This window comes from Stomoxys calcitrans, chromosome 3 (assembly GCF_963082655.1).
Source record: "Stomoxys calcitrans chromosome 3, idStoCalc2.1, whole genome shotgun sequence".
NCBI classification, from domain to species: domain Eukaryota; kingdom Metazoa; phylum Arthropoda; class Insecta; order Diptera; family Muscidae; genus Stomoxys; species Stomoxys calcitrans.
In genome coordinates this window covers 113,671,477-113,685,587 of record NC_081554.1, presented here as the reverse complement: position 1 = coordinate 113,685,587, position 14,111 = coordinate 113,671,477, and the positions used below count along the sequence as shown (strand labels likewise).

The window sequence follows — 14,111 nt, the reverse complement described above, 5'->3', positions numbered from 1 at the left end:
CACAGGAACAGAAGCCTCGCTAATTCCCATCGCTCCTCAATCTCTAATGTCTGCATAGTTCGGGCATTCCGTCAGTACATGCCTCAGTCCTCAGGTCTCCTCGCACAGATCAGTCGCGCAAAAATTCCTCTGATGCAAAAATGCATTAAAGGAACTATGTGCCGTCAGTATGAAGCCCAGACTTAGGCCGAAACCAAAGTCATTGGTAAGTCACCCGACCATTGTGCCTGTTTGTCCAACATATGATGAGGTTAATCATGAATAACTTTCGTCTTCCTGACGTGCGATTTTATTTCGCCACATCCAAATTTCAACCTTTGCGTAGTGTCGATGGTAGTGGAAGAGACTACTCGATTTGCAATATGTGTACATGAACGAATCGCCTGTAATATGAGGTTTCTGGTAACGTTTCTTACAGATTACCCTTGAAAGTTGATAAATGGGATGCAGTAATTAATTTTTGATAGCCAGCTTCCAACAAATCATAGCATAAGCTATTAGTTCAGCAGGCTATCACATTCACAATGTGAATCTTGATTGCTCAGAGAATTTATTCAATTTTTGCTAAATAATGAAACATTTGGTTTTTTTACAGTTATCAATGCTGCCATATGAGTTTTTACGAAAAAACGGGTTTAGTCGCACTTTACGTGTTCAATATGGCAACTCCCTTGAAATAGCCGGAAATCGGATTTTGAAATTTGTATCCCTGAAAAGAACGTTGTACCAACATAGCAACTTTAAAGACCAAAAGTGTACTTGTGGTAAATTTTAAATGATCAGTCATAAGTTGAAGCATCTATGAGCTTAAGAAGACAAATCTGTATATGGACAGATCTGGGCGGTAATTCGTCCAAATGTTAAAAGGTATATGTGCACTTTTCGTACCAAATTTGTTCAGATCTCGAAGGCTACTCGCGATACGGTGCATGATTAGCAAAATCGCAACCACTTGCAAATACTAGGACCGATAACGTGAGTAAACTACAATATAAAATTCACCTCTAATGTAAATAAATAAGCAATTATTGGTGTAATTGATGTTAAGTATATGTTTTAATTTGTATATTTTATTTGTTTGTGTGTATTCTTTTAAATTGTTAATAAACGTTCAATTTCCTTATTGCCTAGATTGAGTCACATACCCGCTCGATGTAATACACTTTCCCCTAGTAATTTGGAATTAAAATTTGCCTTTTTCTGCAGAATTTGGTTTCGGTGAATGTAATTTTATCAAAATCAGAAGCAAATAGTATACTCGAAGTTATAGGTTTATGAGCGAGTATGTGGTCACATGTATAACTAAATCTATTTGTGGGCAATTCTTGTATGAATTAGAATGAGTTATGGATGTGTGGGCTGTACGTGTCACACGTCTAATTGACGCATGCCAATGAGATCCTTTTACTGAGTTAAATTTCCCGTCGATTTTCATGAATGGAATCAGCTGTTGCTATGTTTATATGTGTGTGTGTATGCATTCTTATATACCAAGGGGTACTTGTATACACCACCATGATTGGCGAGGTCAATGTTAATGTAACATCAACCAAGCAGCTGGTTTCTAACTTGTTGATTTCATCACTATCACACTCTCCACCGTGCTTATGGGTGATGCAGTCCTATTGCAATCCTCTGCATTTTCACAGCCTTCATCATGCGACACTTGTTTGGGTGGAATGTAAAACCACCAGGCAGCAAAAAAGAACGTCACAGAGCATAGTTTACCAGTCAGCGCTAGAATCCACATGTACCTAATGGAAAGAAAAATTAAATTTCACCCTTAGAAGGCCATCCAAAAGGCAACGAGCTAAGATTTTCAAAACGTACCGACTCATTTGGGAATTTTCATAAACCAAACACGCACCGGCCTCTTCGTCGCATGTTTCTTGCCATAGAATGCACGTTTCATCGATGAGAGTTCCAAATATCATAGGAGCCGGAATGGTGCCCAGAAGTCGCACCTTGATCCATTGTATCCCCAGGGCAAAGGAACGTTGGTCGTCGTAGACACATCTGAAATGATATTATTAATATTAAAACTACACTCAAAAAAGTGGCTAAATCGCATTTAATACATCTTATATATAAAAATCAATTTGTGTTTGTTTGTATGTTTGTGAGTTCCTTACAGACTCGGAAACGGCTGAACCGATTTTCTTGAAATTTTCACAGATGGTGCATAATGACCCCGTGGGTACTAAATTTTTTGATATCTGAACGGGGGGGCGGACCCTCCTCCTTACCCTAATTTTCAGATACGCCAGAACTCAGAGATGGGTGGTGCGATTTAAGCGAAATTTTGTGTGCTCTTAAATAAAGGGTGATTTTTTTGAGGTTAGGATTTTCATGCATTAGTATTTGACAGATCACGTGGGATTTCAGACATGGTGTCAAAGAGAAAGATGCTCAGTATGCTTTGACATTTTATCATGAATAGACTTACTAACGAGCAACGCTTGCAAATCATTGAATTTTATTACCAAAATCAGTGTTCGGTTCGAAATGTGTTCAAATTTTGACAAATTTTGTTCAGCGATGAGGCTCATTTCTGGTTGAATGGCTACGTAAATAAGCAAAATTGCCGCATTTGGAGTGAAAAGCAACCAGATGCATCCCGAAAAATGCACTGTTTGGTGTGGTTTGTACGCTGGTGGAATCATTGGACCGTATTTTTTCAAAGATGCTGTTGGACGCAACGTTACGGTGAATGAACACATTTCGAACCGAACACTGATTTTGGTAATAAAATTCAATGATTTGCAAGCGTTGCTCGTTAGTAAGTCTATTCATGATGAAATGTCAAAGCATACTGAGCATCTTTCTCTTTGACACCATGTCTGAAATTACACGTGATCTGTCAAATAGTAATGCATGAAAATCCTAACCTCAAAAAAATCACCCTTTATATAGTACCCTAAAAATACAAATTTTATATCCAAATTTTGGATGGGGTACCTAGGGGGGCTGCCCCACCCTAAAACCTACCAAACATATATTTAGACCAATCACGACAATATGGGACTCAAATGAAAGGTATTTAGGATAAGAAAACGTATCTGATATCCAATTGCCGGACCAAGTGCTAGGGGGACCACCCCAACCCCCAAAACACCCCTAAATCGGACATATTTACCATGGAAATATGGGACTCAAATGAAAGGTATTTGCGAGTAGAATACGAATCTAATATCCAAATTTGGGACTACGTTTCTGGGGGTCCACCCCTTCCCCAAAACACCCCCCAAACTGGACTTATTTACTGACCATGGGAATATGGGGCTTAAATAAAAGGTATTTGAATGTAGAATACGAATCTGAATATGGGATCAAGTGTTTGGGGGCCGCCCCTCACCAAAAACATCCCCCAAAGGGGACAAATTTACGACCATAGCAATTTGGGGCTCAAATGGAAGGTCTTTGGGAGTAATGCACGAATTTGATATCAATATTCGGGAAAAGTGTCTATGGGGCCACGCCACCCCCACAACACCACCCAAGTATTTGGGGGACCACCCCAATCTCCAAAACACCCCTAAATCGGGCATATTTACCGACCATGTCAATGTGGAGCTTAAATGAAAGGTATTGGGGGGTTAGAGCAAGAATTTATACCCATTTTCGGGATCAATTTTCTGGGGGTCTACCCCTTTCCCAAAATACCCCACAAACAGTAATTTTTTAGTGACTATCGCAATATGGAGCTCAAATGAAGATATTTGGGAGTATAATACGAATTCATATCCAAATGTATGAACACGTATTTAGGGCATCACCCCTTTCCCAAAACACCCCCAAAGGGAACATTTTTCGACCATGCCAATATGTGGTTCAAATGAAAGGTATTTGAGATTAAAAAACGAATTTGATAACCTATTTTGGGGCCATGTGTTTGGGGGACGCCTCATCTTGTAAACTCCTCTTTAGCCAATGGCAATGTGGGGTTTAAATAAATGGTATTTGAAAGAAGAGCACGATGCTATACATTTTCTAAATCAGACATCATGAGAATATCGGGTTAAATTAAAGTATTTTAGGAATGGAGTACACCTTGCATCCAAACTTAAATTCGTAGACCAATAAAGAAGGCACTTATATTGTTAAACTATTAGTCAAGTTAGCATGGTATTTCACTAAAAGATCTTTAACTGCCGAAAATAAACATTCCAAGCAAACTTTTGTTCCATATAAAATAAAAGAAGGCGCAGCGGAGCGGGCCCGGGTCAGCTAGTTAGATATAAAAATCAATTTGTGTTTGTAGGTTTGTTTGTTTGTATATTCCTTCTAGACTAAGAAACGATTTTTTTGAAATTTTCACAGATTGTGCATAATAATCCCGTGGTGAAAATCGGGTACTAAATTTGTTGATATCTGAAGGGGAACGGACCCTCCCCCTGACCCTAATTTTCAGAAGCAAATTCAAATTCAAATTTCGGATGGGGAACCTAGTGGGGAAGGGCGGCCAATCCCCAAAATTGACCAAATAACATTTACACCAATCACGACAATATGAGACTCAAATGAAAGGTGTTTAAGATTAGAAAACGTATCTGGTATCCAATTGTCGGACCAAGTGTTTAGGGGACCACCCCAACTCTCAAAACACCCTTCAATTGGATATATTTACCGACCATGGCAATATGGGACTCAAATGAAAGGTATTTGCGAGTAAAATACGAATCTGATATCCAAATGTGGGATCAAGTTTCTGGGGGTTAACCCTTCCCCAAAACATCCCCTAAACAGGATTTATTTACTGACCATGGCAATATGGGGCTTAAATAAAAGGTATGTGGAATCTGATATCCAGATGTGGGGCCATGTGTTTGGGGGTCGTGCATCCCCGAGAACATATCCCAAAGAAGACAAATTTACGACCATAGGAATATGGGGCTCAAATGAAAGGTCTTTGGAAGTAAAGCACGAATCTGATATCAATCTTCAGGAAAAGTGTCTATGGGGCCACCCCTCCCCCATAACACCACCCAAATAGGAAGTATTTGCTGACCATTGCAATATGAGGCTCAAATAAGAGTAGAACACGATCTGATATATATTTTCGAAGTTAAGTCAATTAGTGGCCGTCCCATCCCCCAAACCGGTCATGTTGGCCGAGTATGGAAAAATGGAGCTCAAATGAAGGGTATTTGGGAGTAGACCATGAATCTGACATCAACATTCTGTACCAAATGTCTTGGGGACCCACCACCATAACAACCCCCAAGTAGGACATATTTGCTCACCAAGCCAATTTGGGTCTTCAAGATAGTGGAGCTCTATATTCATAGTTCTTAGGGCTCATACCCCAGACCGGACTTATTTGCTAGCTTTGTCATTAAGGGATTTAAGTGAATGTCCAATTTTGAGGCCAATGGCAATATGGGGTTCAAATAAATGATATAAATAAATGATATATAGAGCACGTTGCTGATATATTTTCAGGGCTTAGTGTCTGGGGAACCATCCCACTCCCCAAAACTCCCCTAAATTCACTAAAAGCTTTTAAATTGTCGAAAATAAATATTCCAAGGAACATTTTGTTCCATATAATGTAAAAGAAGGCGCAACGGAGTGGGCCCGGTCCAGCTAGTACATATATAAATTCGATGCAATACTTACACAAAAAATGGAGCCAAAACAATAGTTAAAATTGTAGCCAAGACAAAAGCAAAAGCATAGGAACGTCCCAAAAAACGCATGAAATCTTTATTTAAAACGTATACCGTACATATAATTTAATGTTTGAAGATTATTTCATTCAAATAATGACGGTGACTGCGCCTCAAATGGTCCATCATTTGTCCAATTTTGGCATACCCTTTCCAAAATTTCGGCCGGTATCTCACGAAAAGCTTCAATGTTGTCTTCCAATGCGTCAATTGAAGCAGACTTGTTTGTATATAAATGAGCGTTAACAAAGCTACACCAAAAATAGTTTAAAGGTGTTAAATCGCACGATCTAGGCGACCAATTGACCGGTCCCGAACGTGAAGTAAAATGTTCACCGAACTCGCCTCTCAACAATTCCATTGTTATATATATATATATATATATATATATATATATATATATATATATATATATATATATATATATTATTTGTATATATATATATATATAGTATTTTGTCTTATAGCTTAATCCAATTGGGTTGCCCAAAAAGTAATTGCGGATTTTTTAAAAGAAAGTATATGCATTTTTAATAAAACTTAGAATGAACTTTAATCAAATATAATTTTTTTACACTTTTTTTCTAAAGCAAGCTAAAAGTAACAGCTGATAACTGACAGAAGAAAGAATGCAATTACAGAGTCACAAGCTGTGAAAAAATTTGTCAAAGCCGAATATATGAAAAATCCGCAATTACTTTTTGGGCAACCAATAGCTATCCTCTTTTGCTATAGGCGATAATCTATTTCGCACTTTATGGTACCAAAATGTAAAAATTTCGAATAGATCAGTTTGTCACTCATTATTTTTCTTTTTGTACCTACATGCCAATTTTCAGACTTCTAGCTTCATCTGCACAAAAAATGACAAATAGTAGCAATTTTGGCTACTGGCTGCTAATTGCGAATAGATCACTTAGTCATCCATTACATATTTCTTGGTTTTACCTACATGCCATATTTCAGACCTCTAGCTTCAACAATTGCAGTACTAAATGTACGATTCTTCCCGTTTCCGGTACTATTTTGCTATTATATTTCTTTTCACACTAATTTTTTTGCAGTAGATGTCTTTTAAGCCAAATTTCAAAATTCTAACTCTGTCCATCCGTCTATTACAAAGTTCACCCATTTTGTTCATTTTTGGTACTTTTTTAGTACATAAAAGTAGAAATTTCCAAAAACTTTTATAGTCACCCAATTAAGATTGCCATGGTGGACCTAAGTTCCAAAATTCAGAACTCTAGCTCAATTATCGAAGAAAGTACCAAATAGTACCAATTGTGGTACTAAACGTTTCTCCCACTTCCTGTACGATTTTCCAAAATTGTTTATTTAAAACCTTATTTTTCGAGACGATCTTTGATATGAGCCCAAGAACATAATTCTAGCCCTTTCTGTTCGCTCTGGGCAAATATGTACCATTTCGTACCTTAATGTACGAATAACACCAAATTCAGCCTTATCCCGTGCCTATGAAAAGTTCATGATTGTAAAGGGTGATTTATTAGTTATTATCTTTTTTGGCAACACTTGTTTAAACTTTTCACACATGTGCGTTTTGTTTCACTGTCAAACATCTTTAGTTTGGTCTATAATTTAACCATGGATCGTCTTACAAACGTACAGCTCTTGCAAATTATTGAATTTTATTACCAAAATGCGTGCTCTGTAAATAAAGTCTTTTGGCTCAATGGGTACGTAAATAGGCAGAATTGTTGATTTTGGAGTGAAGATCAGCCAGAAGCATTGTAAAAGCTATCAATGCATCCAGAAAAATTCACAGTTTTGAGGGGTTTATGGGCTGGTGGCATTATTCAATCGTACTTCTTCAAAAATGATGCGAGTCGTAACGTAACTGTGAATGGTGAGTGCTATCGTAATATCATATTACACTTATTTTTGACCAAAATGCAAGAGTTAGACTTGCATGACTTGTGGTTTCAACAAGACGGCGCCCCATGCCACACAGCATGCGTAACTTATTAAGAGGCGAGTTCGGTGAACATTATTTGTATGGTACTAACGTTTCAAATAAAGATTTCATGAATTTTTTGGGTTTTTTTTTAGAAAAACTTTCCTGTAGTTCTTGAAAAATCACCTTTAGCTTTAGCCGTTTGGGCTGAGGGATGATCAGTAAGTCAGTCAGCAATCAGTCAGTCACACAACTCTTTGATATGCATACTAGCATCTCGGTGGTCTGCTTCGCTACCCCCGTTTTTAATACTCTCTTTTAAGTGTATAGCTTCCAAAAACCTAGGTAGTCACTCATTTCAAAAGATTATGAAGTTTTGTAATGATTGCGTACAAAATTTCGGACATGTGTCCCCTTCTGTAAAAAGAGTGCTAGAGGTACTCTTGGTACTATACCAAGAATAACAATACATCAGCAAAAATCATTAAGTCGCCCAATATATATTGTCAAGGTATAAATAAATCCCAATTTTTAGCGCTTTAGCTCAGTTCGCAAAGAAAGTACCATTTTTTATGTTTTAGTACTTGAATGTACGATTTTGAAAAAATCTTCTGGTAGCCGACTACTTATAGTCAAGTTGTACCTGAATCCCAATTTTGAGAGCTTATGATCACTCTGTAAAGAAAGAAACATTTGGTATTTTTTAGTACCTAAATGCACGAATTAAAAACAATTAAAAGCGTGCTTAGTTCGGCCGGGCCGAATCGTATATACCCTCCACCATGGATCGCATGTGTCGAGTTCTTTCTCGGTATATCTTTTTAGATAAACAAAGGATAAAAGAAAAGAATTGCTTTGCAAATTGAATGTTGGAGACCACTGTAGAAGTATATGTGTAAAATTTCAGCCAAATCGAATAAGAATTTAGCCTTTTAGGGGCTCAAGAAGTAAAATAGGGATATCGGTTTATAGGGGAGCTGTATCAGGCTAAAGACCGATTCAGACCATATTTGACACGTATGTTGGAGGTCATGGAAGAAGCTGTTGTACAAAATTTCAGCCAAATTGGATAATAATTAGGCCTTCTTGAGGCTCAAGAAGTCAAAATCCCAGATGGGTTTATATGGCAGCTATATCATTTTATAGACTGACATGAACCATATTTGGCACAGTTGGTGGAAGTCATATCGAAACAACTCATGGAAAATTTCAGCCAAATCGGATAGGAATTGCGCCCTCTAGAGGCTGAAGAAGTCAAGACCCCAGATCGGTTTATATGACAGCTATGTCAAGTTATATCGTCTATATCAAAACATGGACCGATATGACCCATTTACAATCCCAACCGACCTACAATAATAAGAAGTGTTTGTGCAAAATTTCAAGCGAATAGCTTTACTTCTTCGAAAGTTAGCGTGCTTTCGACAGACAGACGGACGGACGGACTTAAAATGTCACGAAGATCAAGAATATATATAATTTATGGGGTCTTAGACGAATATTTCGAGGAGTTACAAGCAGAATGACGAAATTATTTCCAACATTATTTAAAGTCGCCCAATGAAGGTTGCCATAGTGTACCTAAGTTTTAAAATTCAGAGCTCCAGTTCAATTTACATAGAAAGTACCAAATGCCAACTGCGGCCAAATACCAACTGCGGTACTCTTTTTCGGGTTCGATTTTTCCAATTTTTTTACCAAACCTTATTTTTTCTCTTTAATTTGAGAACAAGAACATCACTCAAGCGATTTTCGGCGGGTGGGGCAAATATACAAATATACTTAATCGTACGAATATGAACCAACTTAGCCTTATCCAGTGGCTTTGCCCAAGACCAACATTCGTCCAAAAATTCATGATTCTAGCTTAATCCGTTTGGGCTGGGCGATGATCAGTCAGTCAATGAGATCAGTCAATCAGACACACAATCTTTTATATAAAGGGTGATTTTTTAGCTTTTATCTTTTTGGGAATACTTGTTCAAACAGCTACGCACGTTTCGTGTTTTGTTTCACTGTCAAACATATTCAGTTTGGTCTATAATTTAACCATGATTTGTCTTACAAACGAACAACGATTGCAAATTATTGAATTTTTTTATCAAATACTTGCTCTGCTAAGAAAGTTCATCGCGCGATACTTCCATTTTACGACGAAGCTCATTTTTGGCCCAATGGGTACGTAAATAAGCAGAATGTCGATTATGGAGTGAAGATCAGCCAGCAGCAACGCAAAAGCTTCATATGCATCCAGAAGAAATCACAGTTTGGTGCTGTTTATGGGCTGGTGGCATACCGTGAGATGATATCCAATTTTTTTTTTACCCCAAATGCAAGAGCTTTCAACAAGACGATGCCACATGTCACACAACACGCGTAACAATGGACATATTGAGAGGCGAGTTCGGTGAACATTTTATTTCACGTTCGCTACCGACCTCCTAGATCGCTCGATTTATCGCCTTTAAAATATTTTTGTGCGGCTATGTTAAAGCACATGTATATACTGACTTACTTTAATTGGCTATGACAGAATATTTGTATTTGTTCCACTAGCCGAACGTAGAATAGCGTTCCAAGCGCCCGATCTTCTGCGCTCATTCTAAAATCACCAAGTTTCGAGGTGTCTTCCACAACTTGATCTTTCCATCGGACTTTTGGTCTTCCCGGTCTGTCGAGAGGTGGCCTTGTTTCTAAAATGCTTACTTAGTCCAAAGAAGCATCTGTTTGCCAGTTTTATTTTTCGCTTAACCTCAAAACTGGTGTCATTCGTTTCGGTTACGGCGGTGCGAAGTAGATAAAGTTAAAGCTGACTGTCTCAAAGTTGTGGTGCCCAACTTTCTCCATTTTCTTTATCTGCTGGGTTATGCAAGGCATTTTGTATGTGATGGGGAGGAGACTTCTAGCCAGATTGCGCAGATAAGCTGATGCATACGCCTTATCAGCGTGTCGCCTCCGGTCTTAAATAGTTCAGCGGGTAACCCGTCGGCTCCTGCTGCCTTGTTGTTCTTTAGTCGGGTCACTGCTGCTTAGACCTCATTCTGACTAGGAGGTAAACATTCTATACCATCATCAGGGGTTAGATCTACGTTATCCTCTTCGCCGCCAACATCGGAGACTAGCAATTGGGTAAAATGTTCTTTCCATATCCTCAGCATGTTATCTGTGTCAATTATCAGATTTCCCACTTTGTCTCTGCAGGAGGATGTGCCTACACCAAAGCCATCGGTTTGATGTTTAATTCTTTGGTATAATTTCCGGACTTCATTCTGAATCCTGTACATCTCAATTCGCTCACACTCACGTATTTTCATTTCTTTTTTCTTTCTGCGGAATAGACGTTTCTCCTCTCTCCTTTTCTCCGGATACCTCTCCTTCATCTGGCGCCTTGCTACTGATGGCAGGGTTGGCATTCTTGGCTTCAGTAGCATCTCGACACTCTTGGTCGAACGATGGGTTTCTTGGAGGAGGCTTCCGGTACCCAAGTACGGATTTGGCGGCATTTTCCATGGAGTGGGCAATAGTTTGCCACTGCGCCATAATATCATCGGAACAAGGAGTGCTTTCATCAAGCAGTTGGGGCAGTCGAATGGAGTATGCCGCTGTCATTTGTTGTGTTTGCAGCTTTTCCATGTCCAGCTTCCGTGCAGTGTCAGATCGCACTTTCCTCGCCATGTTCAAACGGGTGCGAACCTTTACTGCAACAATGATCCGAATCTATATTTGCTCCACGGATCGATCGTACATCTAACACGCTGAATGAATTCCATCCATCTATCACAACGTAATCAATTTGGTTTTTCGTGTTTTGATCGGGTGACAGCCATGTGGCTTTGTGAATATTTTTATGTTGAAATCTGGTGCTACTAACTACCATGTATTTTGCCGCGGCGAAATCTATCAGCCTCAACTCATTACTGGACGTTATCTCGTGCAGGCTAAACTTTCCGACTGTTGGACCAAATATGTCCTCCTTCCCTATCTTCGAATTAAAATCTCCCAGAACTATTTTAATATCATGGGCGGGGCAGCGGTCATATTTCCTCTCTACGCGCTTGTAGAAAAAATCCTTGATCTGCTAGTCTTTGTCTTCCGTCGTGGCATGGGCACAAATAACGTTGATGTTGAAGAATTTGGTTTTTATGCGGATTGTGGCTAGCCTCTCATCCACCGGAGTAAAGCTGGAGGCAAGGTGTTTCAGTCTTCGACTAACCACAAATTCACAGCCGAATTCATGCCTCGTGTTGTGGCAGCTATAATATAGTTCGTCATCCTTTGGTGTTGTAGTGACGCCATTCCCAGTCCATCGCACTTCCTGTAAGGCGGTAATATCTGCCTTGTACTTCTCTAATACATCCGCCAGCGAGTATACTGCACCTTCCCTATAATGAGTGCGGACATTCCAGGTGCAGATCCGCAAATCATGGTCCTTTTTTCGTGAGACTCTACTCTCGAAAATCGCTGACTGCCCGCGGCCGCATTTGCAGCTACTCCGCATAAAAACGAAGCTTTCCGTGGACGCCCGGTAGCTTTCAGCTAAGCTTCCCGTGATAACGATGGACACCACACAAGTCGGAGCTCAAAGTTCGTATCGGCCGGGTGTATATACAGACAAGCCCGCTTCAATTGCCGCATTGGAAGACAACATTGAAGCAAAATACCGGCCGAAATATTGGAAAGAGTATGCCAAAATTAGACTAAGCGAATGGAGCGCAGTCACGGCCAACATGTGCATAATGTAATCTTCAAACACTAAATTATATGGACCGTACTATCGATTCAAATAAAGATTTCATTCAATTGTTTGGATTTTATGAAACGGCTCACTTGAAACGGCTTGGACAATTTGGTATAGATATTTGACGTCCGTGGAAAGTTGATTTCTAGCATCTGCACTCATTGGAGCAATGTGTTCAAGTGGAATACGTTGACATTTTTCGATAACCTTAAACATTTTTAGATTATTTCAATAAAAAAATTCTAAAACTATTTCGTATAGAGAAAGAAGTACGTGAAGTTGCGATAGGAGTATTTTCTTTTAATGTATGGCAAATAGCTATCCTTTCGGCTAACGATCCAGTGCTTTTTGTCGGGCCAGTAATGGCCGATTTTTCGACAGCGTTGTACAGATGTCGGAACAGGAATTCGTTGAAATTAAGTAAACAGATAAACCAATGTATTGGCCTATCTAGATAGCGTTCGATTAGACGGAATACACCTCCAGATGTGCGAGTTTTTACCACCTCATTGTAAATACAGACGGCAATAAAATTTTCAAGTGAAAAAATTTTAGATATGAAAAATTTAATCAGTTCGGTTTGTTTCGCCGTGGATGTTTCGCTTTTGCCTTCTAAATTCACAAAGTCAATTAGTGACGAATGTGGTTCACGTATTTCTACTTGGTGTGGTACTTTTCGCATTATAGTGTCATATAATTCCTTAATTATACCCTACACCACTAATGTGGTACAGGTTGTTATATACCACTAATGTGGTACAGGTTGCATTTGTTTGTAACATCCAGAGTGATGAGAGATAGACCCATTGATAAGTATACCGATCGACTCAGAATCACTTTCTGAATGATTTAGCCATGTCGGTTCAGATTTAGATATAGCTGCCATATATGTAAAACCCCCGATTTTCACTTCTGCAGTGGCCGCAAGTGCATTTATAGACCAATCTTGCCAAAACTTTGTACAACGCTATCCTCGATAACTACCACAATATCTAGGAAGTTTGCTCGAAATTGGTTCAGATTTAGATATAGCTGTCATATATATGTTTATCCAATTTTGAGAAATCTTATATATAAAAATCAATTTGTGTTTGTTTGTTTGTATGTTTGTTTGTTTGTTTGTGTGTTCCTTATAGACTCAGAAACGGCTGAACCGATTTTCTTGAAATCACAGATGGTGCTGATATCTGAAAAGGGGGCGGACCCTCCCCATTACCCTAATTTTTAGAAACGCCAGATCTCGAAGATGGGTGGTGCGATTTAAACGAAATTTTGTGTGCTCTCATATAGTAACCTACAAACAAACTCTTGGTATTCGAATTTCGGATGGGGTACCTAGAGGGGGCGCCCCACCCCAAAACCTACTAAATATATATATATATACACCAATCACAACAATATGGGACTCAAATGAAAGGTATTTAGGATAAGAAAACGTATCTGATATCCAATTGTCGGACCAAGTGCTAGGGGGACCACCCCAACCTCCAAAACACCCCTAAATCGGACATATTTACCGTCCATGGCAATATGGGACTCAAATGAAAGATATTTGCGAGTAGTATACGAATCTGATATCCAAATGTGGGATCACGTTTCTGGGGGTCCACCCCTTTCTCAAAACACTCCTCAAACAGGACTTATTTACTGACCATAGGAATATGGGGCTTAAATAAAAGGCATTTGAGTGTAGAATTAGCATCTGAAATCCAAATAAAGGACCAATTGTTTGGGGGGTCGCCTCTCACCAAAAACATCCCCCAAAGGGGACAAATTTGCGACTATAGCA

General features: G+C 39.0%; 1 protein-coding gene across 1 annotated transcript in view; it reads right to left on the bottom strand.

Annotated features, from left to right (window-relative positions):
- Positions 1 to 1,095: 1,095 nt before the first annotated feature.
- The window catches only part of LOC106088385 (solute carrier organic anion transporter family member 4A1), a 158,214-nt gene continuing 145,198 nt past the window's right edge, over positions 1,096 to 14,111 (bottom strand). Inside the window, exons 6-7 of the mRNA XM_059365314.1 lie at positions 1,831 to 2,016; positions 1,096 to 1,754 (exon numbers count right to left, since the gene is read on the bottom strand). Coding sequence (XP_059221297.1) covers positions 1,565 to 1,754; positions 1,831 to 2,016 — 376 coding nt within the window. The 3' untranslated portion in view covers positions 1,096 to 1,564. The remainder of the gene's footprint in view (positions 1,755 to 1,830; positions 2,017 to 14,111) is intronic.